This window comes from Wasmannia auropunctata, unplaced genomic scaffold (genome assembly GCF_000956235.1).
Source record: "Wasmannia auropunctata unplaced genomic scaffold, wasmannia.A_1.0 LD336039.1, whole genome shotgun sequence".
Classification (NCBI taxonomy): domain Eukaryota; kingdom Metazoa; phylum Arthropoda; class Insecta; order Hymenoptera; family Formicidae; genus Wasmannia; species Wasmannia auropunctata.
In genome coordinates, this window is record NW_012026851.1 from 334,312 (window position 1) to 355,249 (window position 20,938).

The following is a 20,938-nucleotide window of genomic DNA, read 5'->3' on the forward strand; positions in this document are numbered from 1 at the left end:
CCCCCCCCCTGTATCCGCCACTGTTTACTACATATATTAATGTCTACTTAATTTGCATACACATGTACAAATAAATATTTATTTAAAATGAGTGTGATTCAATACGATATTATAATGTAGCTCGTGACATACCTTGACACTTGTTGTTAATACACGATTCCGTAGGCGGGCAATTTTTATTACTGCGGCAGCCAAGGATGCACCCTCTACTAACGCATGCCTGATCCACTAAGCATTGAGAATGCGCAATGCACGACACCATACACTTGTTATTAATACATTTCTCTCCGTCTGAACAATCAGCGACTGAACGACATACAGCTGAAACACAATAGAAATTCTTCGTTTCATAATTCGAAATTTTTCAATACAATAAAATAATTTAAAATTCAATGCTAATTACTAAACATTAATTGTTCATCTATACAGTAAAAATTAGATCAACATCAGCATATTACCTCGGCATTGTCCATCAAGACAGATGCTGTCCACGCAGTCGGCATCCACCAGACAGTAATTGCTAGCCCGTACGCAGCCGTGTTCCGGACCCCTCGAGGATGGCACGAACCTGTGGACGCACTTGCAGCTTGGCTGACCGTTGACGATCTCGCACAGCGCGTTGGGACCACACGCGTTCTCGCACGGATTAATGCAGCGGTGCTCATGGCAGATGGAATGCACCGGACAATCCTTGGGGCTGGAGCAATAGCCCTCCGGCTGGCAGCCGTTCACGTAAGGATCGCCCACATGATTCGGCGGGCATCGACACACCGGATTGTTCGTTGGACCAGCGACGCAAAGCGCGGTGGGATGGCAGGAATCCGAATGGCATGCCTCCACGGCGACGCATTCGACATCGGGCACCGGGTTCGGACGAAGTCCAGGGGGGCATTGGCAGATCGCTTTATGGTCGTCCGCGATGCAGACCGCGTTCACGCCGCACGCATTCTCGTCGCAGGCGTCGTAGCAGGTGTGCGTAAGTCGATTGCAGAGTTGCGCCGGCGGGCAGTCGATGTTGTAGACACAAGGCACCGCACGACACCCGGACGTCGAATCGTTCGGATCGCCGGCGTACTGCCCGGGTGGACATTCGCAGTTCGCCACGTGGTTATTGACGACGCAGAGCGCATTGGGACCGCAGGTGACAAAGTCGCAGACCAATTGGCAAGCGAGCGGACCGTCCGGAGTGCCGCGACATGTCTGATCCTCCGCGCATTCGCTGTCCGTGGAGCAACGGTTCTCGCGCGGACTGTGGCATCCTCGACGGTCATTGGGATTGCCGGTATAACCCGGTAGACACTCGCAACTGCCGTGATGATTCTCCGTCACGCAGCGTGAATTCACGGTGCAAGTGAAACCGTCGCAGAGCGACGTACACTTCAACACACCGAGCGCATCTGGTCTGCAGCCCTCGCTCGAGCGGCAATCGTCGTCGCTTATACAGTCGGGCACCGACGGCTTCTCACAGGACGACAATACCGGGTTCCACTCATAACCATCCTGACACTTGCAAGTGGCGTGACCAGATACGACATCGGGTTCGCATTTCTGATAAGCGCCGCACACCACCTTGCTGCAGGGATTTACGCAGTCGCGCACGCCGCCATCCAGAGTGATGCAGAAGGAACCTGGCGGACAATCCGAGTCGTGTGCACATCCGGATATCACGGACTTGGACGGCTGGCAACCCTCGACCAGATTGCTCGGATTACCTTGGTAACCGTCGATGCACAAACAAGAAGACACATGATTCTGCGTGATGCACAGCGCGTTAGGTCCGCATTGCAGCTTGCTGCACGCATCTACGCACTTGCGGACGCCTTTGCCGATCTGGAAGCAGATCTCCTGCGGCTCGCACTCAAGATCGTTCGAGCAGTGACCGTGCAAGTGGCAACCTTTGTGCAGGTCGTTGGGATTGCCGCTGTAACCAGGCGGACATATGCACACTCCATTCTGACAGACGGATCTGGGACCGCATTTTATGTCGCTGCACTGATTTATGCACTTGTGATTGACGCAGGTGTAGTCGAAGGGGCATGGTACAGTGTTGCTGCAAACGCAGGTCGAGGGATCAGCGCATGGTCCCACTTGCACTTGCTGACATCCAACGAACGGATTGCCGAAGAAGCCGTCCTTGCAACGGCAGTCGTAGCTTCCAAGGGTATTGATGCACACCGCATTGCTGCCGCATGCGTTCCCGTTGCACTCATTAATATCTAATAAAGAAATAGAAATATATTACGTATATATTTTTATATTTATCACAATCTATAGTTGATAAGAAAGAATATGTTATACAAAAAAAATCAGTCGATCATATTTTTTTAACTATTTTAATATATAAGTTTTACATTTTAATTGCAAAAAGCTGCATTTTATGAAAGAAAAATGATGCAAATTAAATGATAGGACACGAAAGAGTCAGCTGAAATTAATAGAAACTAACCGAAACATTGAATGTATGGATTGCCAGCGAAGCCAGATGGACAAAGACACTCGATAGCGTTGGGACCCGCGTTGCAGTGCGCATCTTTTCCGCACACTGCAGTAGAACAATCGGACTTCTCTTGAACGCCGCAGCCGTGATAAGGATTCCCGCTGGTACCCGGATTGCAGACACACTTTGATTCCTGAAGCCCGTACTCGCAGTGCGCATTTTTCCCGCAGAATGGATCGCAGTGTGGTGGTTGAATAGCTACGTAAAAAAAATTACGTTGTTTAACGCAGGAAAATATATTATGTATCTAAATAAACTATTAAATGCATAATTTAGAATTTTTTAAATGCTCTACTGATAAGTTGCTAATTTTGAAATGTCTCACTTTTCAATTAACCAATATATAAACAATATATAATATATTCAATATGTATTTGATAGTATTTTTCTCCATACAAAAAAACATTTACGAAATGGAATATAAATCACTATCTCCTTTCACATAGATTAACTACGTTTGTAATACTTACGTGGCATACAAAGCAGATCGGGATTGCCCACAAAGTATGGGTTGCACACACATTTATTCGTTAAAGGATCGCACATGGCTCCGATGCCGCAAATCACTCCTTCGCAGCGCCGTTTGCAACGTCCGCTGATACACACGCTCGGCTCGGCGCACGGGGTTTCAGGAGAGCAGACATCCGGAACGCATTGTCCACCAGGGAAAGGATTGCCGATGAAACCTTCAATGCACTTACACGTCGGTCCGTCGTAGCTAACGATACATTGAGCCCCAGTGCCGCAAACAAAACCGTCGCATTCTGAAATTAAAACAAAGTTTTATTTTTACATATACACCACATCTAAAATCATAATAAAGATTTATATAACAAATTAATAATATTTTGACTAAAAATATTATATGAAAACTAAAACTATATTTGCATTATAAATAATTAGCAAATTTCGTTTAAATTTGGATAGATTATTCTATGCACGTCACATAATAATCTTTTTTATTTTTAATTGTATTTAGAAATAATTTTTTGTAGATTATTTAAAATATAACTAAAATTACATTTAATATAAAAATATCCATAAAATTTATAATAAAAGTTTTATAAAATTCCCACTTACGCGAGACGCATTCGTTGTTCTTGCCTTCCGTGAACCCGATCACACATCTGCACCACGCTGCGTGCTTATCCGGCTCGCAATATGCGTTAGGACCACAAGGTACGTTGTCACAGGGATTGACACAACTTCCTTGGACGCACGATAAGTAGTTCTCGCAATCGTCATTTGACGAACACTCGCTTTTGCCGATCGGAGCTCCGGTACAGCCAACACCGTAAGGATCGCCAATCATACCTTTAGGACACTCGCACGTATGATCCCCTTTCGTGTTGATGCAATAAGCACCGTGTCCGCAAGGATTATTCCCGCATTCGTTCACGTCGATACAACCGTGCTGTGGATCACCCTCGAAGCCAGCTTCGCACATGCACCGTGGTGGGTCACTTGGGGTGCACTTTGCGTTAATACCACACGGGAAACGATCGCAAGGATCTGCAATAATAGGATTTAATAGTAATTAAGCATAAGAAAGAATTGTCATGGAAATGTGTGGTGCAAGTGATGTCAGCAGTAGCGAAATAAAATTCGTAGACTTACTCTTGCAAAGATTTCCATCTAAAGGATCCGTGTAGAATGGCGGTGGGCACACGCACTCCCCAGGTTGCACACACTTTTCGTTGGCCTTGCATTCGTGGTCGTTGGTACATCTCTTCTGTGCCGGGGAACAGAGGCCGTTGTAGGGATCGCCGCCGTATCCGTGTGGGCACACACATTGATGGGAGCCTGGTAGATTGATGCACTCGGCACCGTAACCGCAGACTTGGTGACCCACGATACATTCATTTATATCTGCATACAAAATAATATTTGTCAATTGATTGTTGTCAAATACAATCACGTCTGTTTCTTGCTGATAATTAAATTTGCAGTAAAAAATAAAACTTTTCTCGAAATAATCACTTTGTCATACCTTCGCAAGAGCCATCGGACTTGGTCGTGTATCCCTTGGGACAGGCGCAATAGCTGACACCACCGGCAATCGTTATGCATTCGGCACCACTTGGACACTTTTCACCCTTCGAGCATCCGGCCAACATGCATTTACCGTTGACGATCTTGTACGGAGGTTGACATTGACATTCGATGCTGTTGCATTCTGCAATGTTTTCAACAACAAAAATATTTAACGATAACTAATACATGTTTTTAATTACAATTATTAGAATATATCAAGGAATCAAGAGCTCTACCTTCACAAAGCGAGAAGGGATTTCCATTGAAACCTGGTGGACACTGGCACTCGTAGCTGCCGGGTAGATTCTTACAAATTGCGTTGACACCACAGGCAGGCTTTTCTCTGAGTTCCATGCACTCGTTAATATCTCTACATTTGCCGGTCTCGTGGTCGCGCGTATAACCACGTTGGCAGATGCACACGCTGCTACCCACAAATTCATCCTTGATGCACTGTTCTCCAGCAGGGCAGGGCGCGCTGGGACCACACACGTGAGGTGTTTTAGATTCCTGGCAACCGCCGCTGTAAGGATCGCCCGTCATGCCGCTCGGACACTGACACGAGAAGGAACCAGGCTCGTTGTTGCAAATTGCACCCGGAGGGCACGGGTTTGTCGCGCACTCGTCGATGTCACGGCAACCGCCCTTCACTCCGGGCTTTCCGGTGTAGCCGTTGCTGCAGAGGCATGTCGCCACGTCATTTAAGAGCATGCAATGCGCATTGGGTCCACAAGACAGGTCTTCGCATGGATCTGATCAAAACAGACGCGAAATTATGGACTGATAATATTTTGTTTACAAAAATAAATTTCATTTAACTTCTAAAGCATATATTATATCACATACGTCTGCAATCGTTTCCGACATTAGGCTCGGGGCACAAGCATCTCTTTTGTGGATCACAAATAGCGTTTCCTGGACAATCGTCGTCAACTTCGCATCTAACTATGCCGACGCATTTAATGTAAGGATCGGGATCCGGTATGGTTTCTTCTGGACAAGTGCAAGCGTAAGAACCTTCAGTATTAGTGCACGTTGCTCCGTGCCCGCAAACGTCGGACTTGGCACATTCGTCAACATCTGTATTTATTTAAAAAAATATATATATAAACACAAAAATAATTAATTCAATAATTTTTATAAAATAAGTATAATTTCGTATAAATATTTGTAAATAGATTAATATTTATACAAATTAGAATTTAAAGACAAATAATAATTTTTGTAAAATTTTAGTAAACTGTAATTAATAATTTATCTTGCGTAAATTTACCTATACACTGCTTGAAGGCATTTCCTGAATATCCCAGTTTACATTGGCAACTAAAACCACCAGGTGTATTCGTGCAAATGGCATTTCTGCCGCATCTTCCGGAAGGTCCATTTATCGCATCGCATTCATTTATGTCTAAGCAAAGAAAATAACACCGGATTAAAAGACAAATTTGCATCAACAAATGTCTGTATATATCTTAAAGAGTATCAAATATTTCAATTCATTAAAAAAATATCTGTTTGCTCACCGACACATCCAGCTGCTATATCATTTGGATTGAAGGTCCAGCCATCTTCGCAAATGCAATAAGCTTCATGACCGTCGGCCTTGCAAAAGGCATGTTCACCGCAAGTTACTTCATCGCATGGTGCTGTAAAACAGTAAAAATTATGACAAACTACAGCTTTTTAATCTATAAGAATTTTAATCTCTTTTTTATGGTGTTTCTATCAATCATTTTTATATAATATCTCTTTCTCTCAATAAAATGCATATAATATCGTTAAAAATGTATAATTAAAATTACCGTTGCACGGTATATGGGGCGGAGTGCCAACAAAACCAGACTCGCATTCGCAATGGTAGCTTCCTCGAGTGTTGGTGCAGATCGACGCAGGTCCACAGGGATTGGTAAGGCACTCGTTGAGATCCACGCATTCGGCACCAACGGCTTTGAAACCATCCTTGCAGAAGCATTGTCCCTCGACGCACTCGGCATTGTTGACGCAATCGAAATTCGATTTGCAGAGAGTCGTCACATCGGTCTGAAAACGATGTGACAGAACGACACCTTATTACTCCGCGATTCATAATTCTCGTCGCGTTCAGAGACATTAGGCCTGTTTTTTATACAGTTTATCTTTATCTTTCTACATTGGAAGAAGAAAGATAAACTCTGAACTTGTATGGCCAGTTCAGCTATAAAAAACAGACCTATTGTGTACTTGGAAACGAGAACCGGTCCCGTCCGCTATACATATAAATATATATTCTAGATGCGCGAATAAAAAACGCGTGTTCATAATAAATGGAGCTGTGAGTCAGTTTTGGCTTTACAAACGACGAAAATATAGTTTGGAAAAGAAGTAAACTGATGTAAAACCGGTTCGCATACGTCTTGTTTTGTGTGCGCGACACCACCTTCGCTCCGTTTGCTCTTTTTTATCCGTCGCCTTTGTAGAAAAAAAACCGCGGGCCGGCCGGTCAAAAGGGTAGGTCCCCCCCTTTTGAGATATTTGTTCCGGGACATCTCTCGCGCGGAAGATCTTGTCCACATACGTATGCATGAGGTGACTCGAGACGGAATGTAACGGAGTAACTGAATTATTACCTGATCGCACGCGACTGCCGGGCTGGAGCTGGCACTGTACCCCGGCGGGCAGAGGCAATTGTAACCAGGCTCCTCGTTCTTGCAAATCGCATTTCTACCACAAGGATTCTCCAAAGCCGTACACTCGTTGATGTCTAAGAAAGAAGAAAACAGAATATCACAAAAAATTCTACAAAGTCAGAAATTCAAAGGAGCAGATTTGTTTTTTTTAAGTTTTAACATCACAAGAAGTTGACTCTATCAAGAAAATACGTACAAACTACGGTGTAAGTAGAGTCTTAGATTATCGGAGTAATTAGAGAAGCGCGACCGGTGTTACGAGTCCTGATTGGACTTACAAATGGCCAATCATAAAATTGATTCATCGATATCATCGACCGAATGAATCAATTTTATGATTGGCCATTCGGCGCCATTTTTAATATTATCTAGTACTTTTGCGTACTGCCACAAGCCGGTCGCGCTTCTAATCTAGGACTCTAGGTGTAAGAAGCGCGATTATAGAGACGCCAATCCGCGAGTGGCGACTGGCGCGCACTCGCGCCTGTGCCGCCTGTCTAACCGCGTCTTTTACAATAGATACAACTTTTGTGTAAAAAAAAAATAGCCAGTTTCTAATTTATGCCAAACAAACGTTTAACGAAGAAATTGTTGCAAGTGTGAATATATTAAAATTATATCAGTGCAATGCATTCTGCCTGGCACTCTTAGATCCACGATTCACTAGGATACGCGCGATTGAGGTGATACATCGCAGGACGCAGAGAAGAGGAGAATTATCGGTAAGCTAACCACTGCACTCCTTGAAAGGATCGCCGGTGTAATCCGTCTTGCAGCTACAGACAAAGCTGCCGATCGTGTCGATGCACTCGGCATTCTCGCCGCAAGGGTTGCGCTCGCATTCGTTCACGTCTGTTAATGAACATTGTTAATCACAGGATGAGTATTAAAGCATGCGTCGTGTGACAGGAGAGTGTGTTATGACATGAGAGCTTAGCTATGAGACTGACTTTCGCAGCGGGTTAGTCCCTGACCGACGAAACCCGGGGGACAGATGCACTTGTACGAGCCCGGGACGTTGATGCACCTCGCGTTGGCCGCGCAAGCGTCCCCGCCGACGCACTCGTTCACGTCGACGCAACCGTGCGCGGGATCCATCCGGTAGCCGACGTGGCATCTACATTCGTAGCTACCCTCGGTGTTTACACATTCCGACTCCGCGCCGCAGGGCGAACTTTCCTCGCACTCGTTCACATCTGCCGATGACGGGTCACAGTTGTCAGTTAGTGGGACTTGGACGGACGCGCGATCGCGGAAATTTGTAAGTTCAAGCGGATTGTCAGTCACACAAATGTGTCACACTTAAACCAAGAATTCTATCGATATCATGGGAACTGGTTTTTTCACTGATGGAACTTCAATCGAAACTCTTTGTTAAGATGCTATTGTTGTCAGTGATGATAAATAATGTTACGTTACTGAAGCATGATTAATTAATAACACGCATATATATAACATTTAAGCTGTTTCCACGCCACGTAATTTCTACGTTTTACTTACCGCACAAATAGTAAATTATAATCGTAATTGAAAATTCTCTCAAAACTTACCGTGACAACCTGACATTGGATCACCATCCATTCCGTCGGGGCAAGAACACCGGAAGCTACCATGTACATTCGTACAGAGAGCGGAACGTCCACAAGGACTTCTCAGACACTCGTCAACATCCCTGCACTCCTCCTCGGGGCTTCCGTCATATCCGTTGGGACATTCGCACTTGTGCGCGCCTGGTACATTCACGCATAATGCACCCCTTCCGCAGGCACCCTCGTATTTGCATTCGTCAATATCGATACACTAGACAAAAATTTAAATTTCGTAAAAATTTAATAAATAAATTCATGATTACATATTCCTAATTGGGCGTTGCCTGAAATTTATTAATATTTTCTAACATGTATTGTACATGAATAAATTTACATTTAATATTACTTTTCTATTTTATATAATAATCATATTTTATTTATTAAATCAAGTTCTTTTTAAATATAAAATTTGTAGAAATTTAAACTAATTACGCACAATTATTCTTGCTTTGCAATAAATTTTAGACAGGATAAATGTCTTAAATCCAAAAATGACATTTATCGTACTATTACGATCGGAATTATTAGAATATATAAATATTTTAAATCGGAATTTATCAGTATATATACTTCATGATTAGCCCGCATCCTCCAGAAGCCCATCATCGTGGACGAACGATGATTATTAAGATTAATATCCCCAGCGTCGTATAAATATTCGAAAAAAAAATTTCTACGATAAGGTAATTGACTCGCAGGCGTGTTATTATCCACTTTAATCTCGAACTTATCGTTTTCTCGGCTACGCATCCCCGTTCTCGCCGATGTACTCACACTGTTGAACGGGTCTCCCGTGAATCCGTCTCGACATGTGCAAGTATAATTGCCGGGTGTATTTTGGCACACGGTATTGTCGCCGCATGCACCTGGTATCGTGCACTCGTTCACGTCCTCGCAATGCACCTCCCCGTCGCCGATGTAGCCGGATTTGCATTTGCACAAGAAGTTCGAGGGTAGGTTGCAACACTCGGCATTCTCGACACAACGCCTGGCGATCGCTGGATCGTCGCATTCGTTGATATCTGCGGATGCAGGGCATTCGTTATAAACGAAACGAAATGCGTAGCTGAGCGCTCAAAACACATCGAGATAATTACCCTCGCAATGAAAGCCATCGCCTCGGTATCCGGGAAAGCAGGAACATTGAAAGCTGCCAAGAGTATTTGTACAGTGGGCAAATATATCACAGGGCCGATATTTACATTCGTTCTCGTCTGTAATTTTCAATTTATAGTTTTATTAAATTATTGTAGATTATTGCTTATGTATGATGTAAGTATACAAGAGAATAGAAAAACATACGTGCAGTATATATAATTACTTGCATTAAATTCCAAACGATTTGCGTGTAGTAGAAAATATATGTATATACGTACGTATTAAGGGAATAATTCGATAAAAAAATTTCATACTAAATTAATATATAGTGACATAAATAGTTACACAAACCTGGAACTTGACAGTTACATCCTCCAAACCCATCGTTACAGTGACAGACCGAATCCAGACAGACACCGTTTTGACATTTGGTACCGTCTTCTTTTGTACAATCGTCTGTAACATTTTTGTGTCAAATTTCGAATGAATTTATTATATCTCACTAAAGAATAATACATCTCGACTTTGATCTAACAATTGATATTATGAGATAAATCTATAAATCTATATACATATTTTTTGTTTAACCCAAAATGTTTATTAACGTTTTAATAAACATAGTTGATATTTTAAGATTTATTTTTTTCTTAATGTATAAACGAAAATTTAATTTTATTTACGCAGGTAAATAGTTAATGATTTTATCCGTTAGAGACAGCGTTATATAGGATATACTTTAGAAATATCCTGCACGAGCCATTTTTGCTGGTCATTAAGTAAGATTATCCGAGAAAAAGGGGCGGATAAATTGCGACTATATTACACAGCCATCGGCTAATCGCGCAATTTTCTCTCGCCAGGCCTAATCGCCAGTCGAACATCAAAGTTTTTCTCACAAGCCGCAAAGCCGCGATACTCAGTAGATTCGAGTAACATGATCCATTGGCTCATCGGCGCCTCGGCAACGTCAATTACGGTCCCACCGGGAAGATAACGTCCGTGGAAAATGAGAATAAAATTCCGCGGCGCGGCTAATTGCGACTCGTGGGCGTGACTCGGTACAATATGAAATAATGACGCGAGAAGAGATCCCCCTTAATTGACCCGACGACGAGACGTGATGCTTAACGCGTTCCTGCGGTTTGTGTACGACGCGAGAAGCAAAATTACTTAGCGACCGTAATGACATCGAGAACGATGGCATGACGTGAAGAAACAACGGAAATGTTAACGACAGTGCATCGCGAATGTCGTGCGACGTCACCCTTTCCTGTCGCCGTGTGGTGTACGATCGCTTCGCCACAGGATTACCCTGGCAATCTCCGAGAATTACTTCGAGAGGATATGTCTTCTTCTCTCATCGTGTAACTCACCTGTGCACTTTAACCTGTTGCGCTGCTCGTCCACGCCTTGGTAGCAGTCGACGCGATGGTCACAGAGCTTTGAAAGCTCGAGCAGCTGAAGGACGTCCGTCGACTCGTTGACTTGACAGCCAAAGTAGCCGTCCTCGAGGTTCAGGAAGAATACTTCTCGCCTCGATCCATGGCCGAATCCTTTGCGTGATTCGACCTAAAAAATTACGGAATGAATTTTATTAGTTGGATGTTATCAATATACATTCAATTATCTATTATAAAGCTTATTCAACATGCATTAATTACATCTGCGCACTCCGACATTTTAACACAAGTTTCTATAAAATTCCGATACGTACATCCAGCTTTAAATTAAATTCTTTTGATAAAATGTGCATATCGTATTTAATTAATGATTCAAATCAAATGGAGAGGAAAAAAAAGAAATTAAGTAATTTCTTTGCCCGCGCGAAAGAATTAAAGTTTTTAAAAGAATATTTTAATTCTTACCGGATACGAAGCTAGAAGTATCCACGTCAGCAACGGCCAAAGATGTTTCATCTTTGCTGTAAAAAGATCAAATCATACCAAAATTAGTCACATTTTATAGATATCGCGCGAGTCGAACGTCTGGTTTTGATTTATTATTAACGAAGCGCGATAATTTTTAGTGGTGACTGGTTACGCGCGCGTAACAACGCTTATCATCCTTCCGTGGAGAACGTGTTGCGGAAGAAATTTAAATAGATTCCTAAACACGCGCGTAACACAACGACGACGATGACTTCACGCGGGAATCACCAGTGGTAATTGCATCATCGCGAATTCACAAGTAGTTTCGCAAAAAACGGCACCCTGGGAACGATTTTTCATGATCGTGCCGCATCCGGGGACGAGAGAGGTAGAGAACTGTGCAGAGAAGAGAGGCACTTGAACGTTCCCCATGATGTTCACGGGGTATAAATCACATGGAAAGCACCGTGGTTGCAGGAAATCGTCGGAAAATCAAGCGTGGATACAAAACCGCAAGAAACCATTGAACGTTTTTCAGTCACAACGGATAAACCTACACCGGTCGAACACCTGTTCGACGAACGAGCCACCGCTCCGTCGGCCACTTCAATGCGTGGCTAATTCACGAATGTGCGACCGGGGAAGTCGGTTGATCCATCAACCCCAACATGTAGGCCACGCGATGCATGGAAATGTCGACTTTGTCCTTCAACGCACTCGGTAATTTAAACGTTTTGATACGGCAAACATAAGTAAAACGTGCGCAAAATGCAGAATAACTGCTAATAACGCAGCATCAATAGAGTTGTCGATGACAAATGTAAAATAAATATCTTTATTAGTGAGAAGCTATTAACGTCATTACCAGTCATCATCTACGATTTTTTTTTTCCGATATTACGTATCATTAATCCTGAGGCATCAAGTTTCTATTATAGTATAAGCTTACATCGACCAAGCCTTAAGTGCGCTTCGTCGATCCGCAGAATTCGTGGCGCGTTCGGCTCGACATGATGAGAAAATACGTGTTTGATAGCGACCGGACTTCTCCAACGGAATTCGTTTCAGAGACGCGGAAATCTAAATCGTCGAGTGCAGCTTGCGATGAAGCCGCGGTAACCATTTCCTGTTTACCGCCCTTCTCTTTCGTAATTCTGCCGTCGGTAGACGTCCAACTGTAAACGCAATTTTCGCGAGATAGCATCCCCATACGCAAAAGCGTTCTTCGTTCTGGGCCCGCAGGCCTCTTTCTCGTCGAGACGCAGCGAAACGCACTACGTGCGCGCGTGTAGCGAATAGCACAATAAGTTGGAGCCGCGGCGATCAACCTGGTGCGGTGAAATGTTAACGACTGCACACGCGGCCAAGCTCGCAAGGAGGACCGGAGGGTGAGAGGGAGAAGGGAAGGAAGGACGTGCGTTCGCCAAGTCGGATGAAGAGGAGGAAGAGAAGCGGAAAGTGTGCGAAGGGGAACGGCTAGGGAGGATGGGAGAGGAAAGAAGAAGCGAAGGAACGCGTAATAAAGGAGGGCGTGCGAGTGCGATGCACCTGTAGCCCTCCTTGCCTCCCAACCACCTGGTATCGTCACCGAGTCGTCCCTCCACCGTACCCCCTAACTTGTGTCGAGATATACATATAAACCCGCAGCTCTGCGCGCGGGTCTACCTACACGGGGGAACCCACGAGTTCCCTTATTTTAATTTTGTCACGGAAGCCGGCCACCCCACCGCGCAGGCATATTTTTAGTCCGGCTTTACTTCCGCAGTCCTATAGTCAAGGTCTCTGAAATCTAAGACTTTGATATGTATTTGAAACGAAAAGTAAAATTCGTCGAAACTTAAAAGAGATTGATAATAATTAAGACGTCCGTTCATTAAAACCATGTAAACAATTAAATATATACGTAATCGTGTTTATCATTTTTTTAAAATTCTTATAAAAATATTTCAATATTAAACAATGTATAATTTAATTTAATGTAATGCTTGGATGTGTTTCAATCTTTGCGCACATTTTGTAGCTTTAGTATCACGAGGATGTTATGAAAGTAAGATGATTGTGTAACGGTTCACGGCTTATGCGCGCATATCAAAGAAGTGTTTATTTTGTGATCAATCTCTAGCACGTTAATTATTTGCTATGATTAAGATTTAATGTTTTGTAAAATTGCTTAATAATTTAATAGGCATATAATAATCTTAAGCGTAATAATATCTAAAAATATATATAAAAACATTACAAACTTTGACAGTAATAAAAATTCTCTTGTGCATGTAACGAATCGATAATGAAATTGCTTGTTCAATCAAGATTCATTATCGTCACACTTGTAATTACTACAGATAAAAACGAACGTCTCGTATAAATTTATTTAGCTTTGTAAGCTATAGCGTAGATAGACGCTGAAATGCGAAGTCGCATCACGATCGTTCTTGGGCTCTGACATCGATTTTTCAGCCGCGAGCGATTGACATAGTTACATCGGTTTTTGTCGGTGCCTCTTTAGCATATCTGTCTGTCGCAATCTTACAATTGACTAGTCGGTAGCTCTCGGCTATAATCCAGCCACGCGAGTGCACGCTTCAATTTTGCATTACCGTATACCTACATACGACACACGAGCAATATAAATTACAATGTGTGTTTATATGAAGCACGCGAAACACCTACGCGCGATATTATCTATGATATGAATACTGGCAATCATGACTTTGTCATCGTTAAAATAAGACAAATTAACACGTACAACTAGTTATACAATACTTCTAGTTTAAAAAGCCGTTTTCTGATGTCAAAATACATCAATTTCTCAAATTTAATTAATTTTTAATTATTTAATGATTCCATGCAATTTCAATTTTCGGAATAGCAATTTTATTCCAATTAGTTGTATTTTTAATAATGAATATTATATAAATATATATATATATATATATATATATTCTTAAATATATATTGAAATGCCAAACAATAATGGGCTTTTAAGCCAATCAGGCAAATTGCAATTATATTCTACATTTTCATTTCAATGACATCATTCGCTGTATTAAATAATCGCGAATCAACTTAGTCGCTAGCTCTGCCTGAAATAGATATTCCAGGTCAATAACGACTCTGGCTCGCGAGTCATCGGCTTCACGGATTTCTTCTTTATTATACTGCCTCGCCCACGAGACTTTCGGTTTATGGAAGCTTGCAGGTCAGGAACAACGTGTTTGTGCGACGCCGTGAAAGTGTCTACATGTGACTAGAGAACATCCTGGGCCTGTAGACATTATTCTTTTGCGTGTGCTCGGGGCAAGGGGATACATCCTACACACGCGAGAAAGAGAGACCTCAAAGCTGACGTATCTAAAATATTCCGTTGCGTCAAACGCATAGAAATAGTAAGATTATTTGTTAATTAACAACAATTATTTTGCACGCGTGTTTTGCATGCGACATTCAAAAACCACTCGATATTATTCGTTGCTCACACAAGTCATTAGCCGAATATATGTCAGACAACATCAAAATTCATGCACTTTCTCTCGACTGTGGTCCCCAAACAGCGAAACCAAATTTAAGAGGTCAAGAAGAGTGTCGCTTGATTGTATTATATGCCAAAGCAAAACAGCTCTCATACTATAAATGACAAGCGTTATAAATTATTAACTACGTAAACATAGAGATATATTGCTGAGAAACATATTGCTCTATCAATAGAAGACAAATAAATATACATTATGTCTTATTATACTGCCTATATTTTAAGCATAAGTTAGTCGTAAAACCATATTTTATAGAGATTGGGTCTTTTTGTATATAGTAACAAATACGAAGACAGCATTTTTATTTCATAGATTGGTATTAGTTTGCATGATGCCTCGAACTAATCGCGACGCCGATCCTTTAGCGACAGACATTTACGGCTTCGTAATGTCGCCAGCAAACGAATTTGCATGTTTAGCACCCACCGTCGACGATTTAATTGCATAACCATCGTGCTAAGTCTTCCTACGTACGATGCTGATTTCACGCACGAACCTCTTTACGCGCTTGCGTAATTCCTCAGTAAAGTAATGCAAACGAAGCATTTCCTTTTGTTCGAACGCGTTCTCTTGTTACGCTGGTGCATTAGGTTAATCCTCATTTTCTGAAAATATCAAAGCTGAATCTACACTACGTAAAACACTTTAAAATAAAAATAACGGAAATTTACTATTAAATTCCGATATTTATCACAACAAAGTAATTAATTTAATGAATATAAATGATTTAATTACAAGCCGACTGACAATGGAAGATGATAGAATAAAGAAACGATACAACAATTCCACAGCGTTCTAATTACTCGGCGTCTTCCTTTCATTTCGCAAATCCGCATGTGTGTCAAGCTGCATCACGCGTACGCATATATGAATATTTATTTAATTATTTATACACGTATATTAATTATAGAGAGAGACACAAAAAACATGCGAGGAGGCTTTCCTCTCATCATGCTTGCCGGATCTGTTCGAAATTTGCGTTCGTATGCAATACAAAGGTATAACTTATACATGAGACAAATTTTTTGCTTGTCATATTTGCTCCTTTGAAATGAACAATTTTTCTGTGAATGATATTTTGATATATCATTAAAAACAACAGAAATAAATACTCGAATTAAAGGAAACGCCCAGTATATGTATCGCACACATTGTGCAAATATAAAATATTTTTTCAACTTTTGACAACTGCAGTAAACAACAGAACTGTCCCTTGCTTCGTCGAGAGCACGTATAATCGAGTTCGTGTCTAGAAAATCGACGCAAAAAGATAACCAGATCGGAAGCCATAATTTTAGTTAACGGTTTTCGCGGAAGATAGGAGGAAGGAAGAAATCCTGTCCGAGAAACGAAGCAGTTTGTGCAACGCATAGAATTTTGTAAAACAGGAGACGAAACAAAACACCGTGTTCGCTATTACATATCATTCTGAACTTAATGAGCGACTTGATCCTGACTTTTGCCAAATTTGATCGCAATTCATGTAATTCGTGGGTGGATTCACAGTATTTCTTCGGAAAACCGTCTTCTGTTCTTGTAACACCTGCCGCCGTGTACACTGATTATCTTTATTTCATAACGATCCTTGAGCGCACAGAGGAAGTTTAGGTCAGTATCCGTGCAGACGGCCGCCAATTGCGTCAAATGATAGACGACGTTCATAGGACGGACATTAAAATACAATTTTACCACGCATCACCGCCAGAGCCGCCGATAAAACGATCGGAGTAATGAGTCGGATATGGGCAGCGTTTAAACTTTGACATAAAACAGCAAATGTTTTATGGAGAGGTCTCCACATCATATATAATCTATCAACTCTGATGCAATTCAAGCTGTATTACCCTTTGATCGCTATTATCCGCCGACTATTTCGAATAAATCTTCATTCGAAGATACGCAACAATATGATTGATAATTTATCGGATGTTCCCACAATAATGCATATTATACAGAAGCGATAATATTTAATAAATTTTAATAACATAACTAGTAGATTAAATAAATTTTCAGCAGTACGAAGCTATAGTGATGTATTATTTTCATTCTCGCTACAATTTCTAATTCAAACGTGAAAGTATATTCAACTGATTTAAATAATTATAATAAATTAATATCGCGCGCTTAAAGTACCTAATTTTATAATGTTAAAACAAAAAATCTGCGCAATTACTTTTACTGCATCATTTCTCACGATAACCTCCGATATAGATATGAGACGTGGTATCGGTGATATTAGAGACGAATGTGATCGGGTAATACCATTTGACATCGCGCAAGAGGAATCGGGCAGCCTCGACCTGCCGCCGCATCCTATTAGGAAATCCGAATTCTAGCCACGATCGAACGTTGATCGCGCTTGCCTGAGGCAACATCCGGCATGAATCAACAAAGTACAAAGCAGACGGCGATTTAGCCCTAAAACTTACGCCCACTGCAGAGCAGCAAGAGAGCGGCGAGCGAAGCGAGACAGAATTATTCTGCGGTAAAGTGAAAGTTCTTTGGGTTACTCTACAAATGCACGTAAGGCCGAACGGGTGTAGGCCTCGTTTGATCGCCGAATCGATTTCAACATATGTATGTATATTGCGCTCACAAAGTGCCAACAATAGCGTCGACAAGTTCTAATGAAACTAATAATTTTTGATCAAATCAAAGACAATTATTATAATTAATTATGATCATAGACTCGTAAATGTAATATTACAATTATTATAATTGTATTGCGTTCGCACGTAATGAATTTCGATTAATTAGCCTTAAATGAATGTGACTCACGCTTTTGTAATTGTCTGATAACAATTTACGGCTCATCATTGTAGGAACAATTAACAGCACGTTTATTTGACTATATGCAAAATGTGGGAAACACTTGTAAAAACGTTGATCTAATACACGTGATCTAACACACGTCGGCGATGCATATGAACATTTATCGCGATGTTGTTTCAGGTAGATTAATGCATAAGGTGACCTTGGTCGAAGGACGATAATTAAATGGTTAACTCTTGTCGAAACATTCCATTATTCTCTACATGAGTCTATTGTACGGAAAGATTGCACGTCGCGCTGTATGCATTGCTACTGTTTACTGTAGAAAAATATAAGATTGGTGCTCGTCATCTAATAGCATTGCTGTCTATGTCTATACAAGCGCGGGAGAATAATGATAGGTGCATTGACCAACGACATAATAATTAACTTGACAGAGTAGCGCGATAGCGTCGTTTAACGTTTCTAATTGACAATAGTTGCCACTATGAGCAATAAACACCTCGATTTATTTGACGTGTCAAATTATAATCATGTTTCATACGCTCAACTTCGAATCGACGTCACGCATATGGTGAGAGAATCCTCGCGTGGCACGCCGAACGCTCGTCCCGACGTAACCGCTCAATAACGACGTTCGCGCACGAAGCCGTTATATTTTATATTTTTCTCCGTTTACTTATTTACAAGTACGATTCGCCGATTTGAAGCAGCTTCCGATCGTAAAACGCGTCGTCTAACAGTAAAGCTTGTTGCAACGTAGCATTTTCTACGTGCACGAATCTAGGAAGTATAGGGTCGATTTACAAGTCACGTGAAATATGAGAATAGGCACAAAAGAGAGACGAGACATCACGCGGAGACTACTGAATTGTTAGAAATCGAGGAAAAGAATTAAATTTGCAAAGAACAATGAAAAGAGATGCAAGAATTAAAATTCATTCATTGGTCGATAACATCGGTACACATTTTCACATATTAAGAATGTATATTTATTTCTGCTGTTTACATTTTTATCACGTATTCGTGTATCGATATTTACCCCTAAAATCATACATATACGTGATTGCGATTTGCTTGGCCTCCAACCACACATATATATCATCTTCTTTCCCGAAGGTCTGTTTGTTCGTTACACGTTGAGAGAGTCCCCGATAAATTAATCGCAGTCGAGAAATCCGCGATTACACATCATGAGTCAATGGAAATGTAAGAGAGATCGCGGACGAGGCGAAGATACTATCCTAACAATTCGCCGCGGCAAATTAGTGTGTCAGCGATTAAAAAGAACGCCCGCGACTTAAAGACGCCTCCGCATCAGTCGATTTTCTAACGGTTCGTGACAAAATTGCCATGTACCGTATGGAGATCTATTGCTGGATGTAACGGATTGCCGTTTCTCGACATCGAGGTTACAATCGTACGAACTGTATATTCGAATATCCATTGTCATACATTGTTTCACATATTTTTTAATGAAGTAAGATTTGATTTATCCTTAGCAAAATTGTCATTCTGAATTTTAACATTTCCTACAATATAACAGCTAACAATATTAACAATATTTGACGCGTTAAAACTCGAGAAACACCGCATTATATAAAGCACTCTAAATTGGTGTTAGCTTCTTGATACATATAGCGTCATGTTTATTAAAATTGAAAGAGTGAAAGATTCTTTTATCCGTGTTTAAATTAACTTTTTATAAACAATACACTTTCTTTTACTGAAAAGTATGTGTTTGTAATTTTCTATTCTTTCAGCAGTGAAAAGTCAACGGTGCGAGAGAGGCGTAAGATGATGCGGGAAGCAGAGGCGGAAAAACGAGGATCCGACGAGTGCATCCATAATGCCATATCCGCGCAGATCGTGCGACCGACAGCCAAGGTTTTTCGCTTCGCCAACCTCGTTAAAAGATTCGCGTTATATTGCGCGTAACGGCACACGTTTTCGCGGGATAATTAATTTCTGGCCTGGGTAAGTTACGCTCCTCGTAATGATCGTAGCGCTACGTAACAATATACCTTTAGGTAATTCTTATAAGTGCACAGATTTTGTTCTGTTTGATCCAAATCTGCCCGAAGTTGAGACAAATTACCACATAAGAGTTAATAATATAATAAGAACTGAGAAAACATAAAATATAGTGGATATAAATTATGAATAATATGTATATTTACATTTTTATTATAAACGCGTGTGTGTGCATATTTCATATAATGAAAATATAAAAATGTTTTTGTCTGCTTTACGAAAACAAGAATGCGATAAGTCTGTGTGCTTATAAGGACTAATGAATCGACGAACAGGGCACCCGGATAAAATCGATACGTAGCGCACCAAGGTCACCTTTCATTAATGATTATCGCTGAACAGACAAGCCTCTTTATTTAATAGTGTGCGATCTGTCAGCTTCTATGGTAATTGATGTTTCTATCGCCATATTAGCTCAACGATTTGCTCCGCGTGCTTTTTTCCCACGCGCTGAAATCCCACAAACGACGTGGACTGCAAACGGATCATCCCACTTGTGTGGGAATCGCGAAGCTTGGAAGTGAAGCATATAACGGATGTATATGTATGATTAATCGTCAAAGGATTGTGCACTAACGCGTGCATATACGGATTTTGTCGTCCTATATATTCTGAATCGAAATTTACAATAATTACTCGATATTTTAATGTGCGTACAATTCTTATGAATTTTTGTGCATATAATTCGTATAAAATTTTTTAAAAAGATATGATTTTTTAGAATATATGTTGCGTGTTTGAAAATGCTTGTCGGAAAAAACGCTTCTTCTAAGAGTGATTTGAAATGAAAGTTTTAGAAACGGCACATTTGCAGAAAGCGTGCGAAAAAGGTGCACGGAATTTAGAGCTC

At 41.2% G+C, this 20,938-nt stretch overlaps 1 protein-coding gene across 1 annotated transcript in view; it reads right to left on the reverse strand.

The window, feature by feature from the left end:
• Positions 1–20,938, reverse strand: part of LOC105452010 — a 100,760-nt gene that overhangs the window by 65,874 nt on the left and 13,948 nt on the right. The window contains exons 2-22 of the mRNA XM_011692774.1: positions 11,750–11,805; positions 11,258–11,453; positions 10,236–10,340; positions 9,884–10,000; positions 9,561–9,808; positions 8,748–8,997; positions 8,148–8,393; positions 7,930–8,049; positions 7,138–7,271; positions 6,334–6,571; positions 6,055–6,177; positions 5,805–5,939; positions 5,378–5,611; positions 4,768–5,283; positions 4,488–4,673; positions 4,115–4,366; positions 3,578–4,009; positions 2,968–3,261; positions 2,447–2,695; positions 459–2,216; positions 133–321 (exon numbers count right to left, since the gene is read on the reverse strand). Coding sequence (XP_011691076.1) covers positions 133–321; positions 459–2,216; positions 2,447–2,695; positions 2,968–3,261; positions 3,578–4,009; positions 4,115–4,366; positions 4,488–4,673; positions 4,768–5,283; positions 5,378–5,611; positions 5,805–5,939; positions 6,055–6,177; positions 6,334–6,571; positions 7,138–7,271; positions 7,930–8,049; positions 8,148–8,393; positions 8,748–8,997; positions 9,561–9,808; positions 9,884–10,000; positions 10,236–10,340; positions 11,258–11,453; positions 11,750–11,805 — 6,078 coding nt within the window. The remainder of the gene's footprint in view (positions 1–132; positions 322–458; positions 2,217–2,446; positions 2,696–2,967; positions 3,262–3,577; positions 4,010–4,114; positions 4,367–4,487; positions 4,674–4,767; positions 5,284–5,377; positions 5,612–5,804; positions 5,940–6,054; positions 6,178–6,333; positions 6,572–7,137; positions 7,272–7,929; positions 8,050–8,147; positions 8,394–8,747; positions 8,998–9,560; positions 9,809–9,883; positions 10,001–10,235; positions 10,341–11,257; positions 11,454–11,749; positions 11,806–20,938) is intronic.